Genomic DNA, 2504 nt, shown 5'->3' with positions numbered 1-2504 from the left:
ATTGTTTATAGTTCCATTACGCACAAATTAATCAACCGATAACTCATGCATTAAAGTTGTTAACAATAACATTTGCTTTTAGGCAATAATGCGAGCATTCTCCCGGGATGCCCTTGAACACTACATCCCGGTGATTCAGGAGGAGGTGCGGAGCGCCGTAAAAGAATGGCTGGAGAGTGACTCGTGCGTGCTGGTTTACCCAGAGATGAAGCGCCTCATGTTCCGTATCGCGATGAGGATTCTCCTTGGTTTCGACCCAGATCAGATCAAAACCGACGAACACGAACTGGTCGAAGCCTTTGAAGAAATGATCAAAAACCTGTTCTCCCTCCCAATTGATGTCCCTTTCAGTGGTCTATATCGGGTAAGTGACCTGAAACTGTGGTAGTTGCAATGAGAACGATGGCCAACAATCTAGCGCAAACTTCTTTAACCGTACAACTTTTTATTTTATTTGCAGGGACTGAAAGCTCGTAACTTCATCCATTCTAAGATCGAGCAGAACATCAAGAAGAAGATCCTGGATTCCGACCAGGAGAAAAAGCACAGAGATGCGCTGCAGCAGCTAATGGACAGCAGTAGAAAGAACGGCGAGCCGTTTAGCATGCAGGTGATAAACACATTCCATATATACTAGGCTGTAACTCCCTTCATGGAGAAACGGTTGTATATTTATATGTAATTACATTAGATTTTTTGCTTTTGGGGGAAACATGTTTTTATAGGGCATTTTTAAAATTTCCTTCACAATTGAATAAAATAAAAAGTATATTTTATCATAATGAAATTTAGCATATGTTCACAGACACACTTGCCTTGCATACATAGACTAAATTATTTAAATTGTTTCCCTGGTGCCAGGCGATAAAGGAGTCTGCCACAGAGCTGTTGTTTGGAGGTCATGAGACCACAGCCAGCACAGCCACCTCTCTGGTCATGTTCCTGGGACTGAACCCTGATGTAGTCCGAAAGCTTCGACAAGAACTGCAGGAGAAGGTGAGATATTAAGACAGGATATAAGTAAATGTCTGTATATATACTTACACACACACACACACACACACACCTTATGTGAAACTATGTATATTAGTGCTCTAAAGTCTCTATTTGTGCCTATCCCAGGAGGACCAGGGTGTGGACCTGCAGGGCCAGAGTCTTAACATTGAGGTTCTGGAGCAGCTCAAGTACACCGGCTGTGTCATCAAGGAGACCCTCAGGATCAATCCCCCTGTACCAGGAGGCTTCAGAGTTGCCCTCAAGACATTTGAACTCAATGTAAGTTGACAACAAGATCTTGGGGTGCAAGATGCAATACATATATCCACCCAGTACTAACCTGTGAGATGTTACAGGGTGTAGATGTAGAAATGTACTTGGCTGAAAACAGACCCACTTAAAATGTATTATTGCTCAAATACCCAAATGTCCCATTTACCACAGACATGGGATTAGCCATAATCAAAGTGAACCACTGCAGAAACTATCAACACATCAGTGTGTCCATCAGAAGACACCATAACCTCTGTTGTCTTGACTGCTCGTTAAGTGACGCATTGTTCTTGCTCCTCCAGGGATACCAGATTCCAAAAGGCTGGAATGTCATCTACAGCATCTGCGACACCCACGACGTAGCTGACGTGTTTCCCAACAAAGAAGAGTTCCAGCCTGAGAGATTCATGGCCAAACCCTCGGAGAACTCCTCCAGGTTCTCCTACATCCCCTTCGGCGGGGGTTCCAGGATGTGCGTGGGGAAGGAGTTTGCCAAGGTGCTCCTCAAGATCTTCCTGGTGGAGCTCACCCTGCAGAGCGACTGGACTCTCCTAAACGGCCCCCCCACCATGAAGACAGGACCCACCGTGTACCCCGTCGATAACCTCCCCACCAAGTTCAGCCACTATAGTCGCAACTAAGCCATGGGTTTTGAGAGACTAAATCTAATGTTTATGTTGTAAATATTGTATGGATATTTTTACGTGTTGTAGATGAAATATACATATATATATATATATATCGTTTTGTATTTGCATATGTTAATATGATAGATTTGTGTATATATCTTTGTTTGTTTTTTAAACAAGAAGCACTGCACACTGTGATGGAACACTTTAATATGGTCAAGGTGTCTATGTGATGTACATTTGTTATATAGCTTTTTGTATCTTACTGCAACTTATTTAAATCACACATGATTATACAAGTTCTATTTAATAAAACTATTATAAAAATAAACATTTTGTGAAGAACAAAATTTCATTGTGGATTATTGATCAAGAACATCTAATCATAAATAAACCAGCCAGGAGTTGGTGAAACATACTTCCAAACACCTGAAATTAAAGTTTAAAACTACAATGCATCGTCATAAAGAAGGTTGAGCACATTTGATTATGGAGTATTTATTGAGGAAGATGGAACAGGGTTAAGGTTCATTTAAACCGTCAGAAAACCATTAGCAGGTTAAAAGTCACAGTGAGTGGTGAGATTAATCCTGAAGATAGTGAGGT

General features: G+C 41.4%; 1 protein-coding gene across 1 annotated transcript in view; it reads left to right on the top strand.

Annotated features, from left to right (window-relative positions):
• Positions 1 to 2235, top strand: part of LOC134031106 (cytochrome P450 26A1) — a 2973-nt gene extending 738 nt beyond the window's left edge. The window contains exons 3-7 of the mRNA XM_062474605.1: positions 83 to 364; positions 461 to 610; positions 862 to 996; positions 1123 to 1275; positions 1572 to 2235. Of these exons, the coding sequence (XP_062330589.1) occupies positions 83 to 364; positions 461 to 610; positions 862 to 996; positions 1123 to 1275; positions 1572 to 1910 (1059 nt within the window). The 3' untranslated portion in view covers positions 1911 to 2235. The remainder of the gene's footprint in view (positions 1 to 82; positions 365 to 460; positions 611 to 861; positions 997 to 1122; positions 1276 to 1571) is intronic.
• Positions 2236 to 2504: the final 269 nt, after the last annotated feature.

This window comes from Osmerus eperlanus, chromosome 12 (genome assembly GCF_963692335.1).
Source record: "Osmerus eperlanus chromosome 12, fOsmEpe2.1, whole genome shotgun sequence".
In the NCBI taxonomy this organism is placed as follows: Eukaryota; Metazoa; Chordata; class Actinopteri; order Osmeriformes; family Osmeridae; genus Osmerus; species Osmerus eperlanus.
The sequence above is the reverse complement of the archived record's forward strand: the minus strand, read 5'-3'. Positions and strand labels throughout refer to the sequence as shown.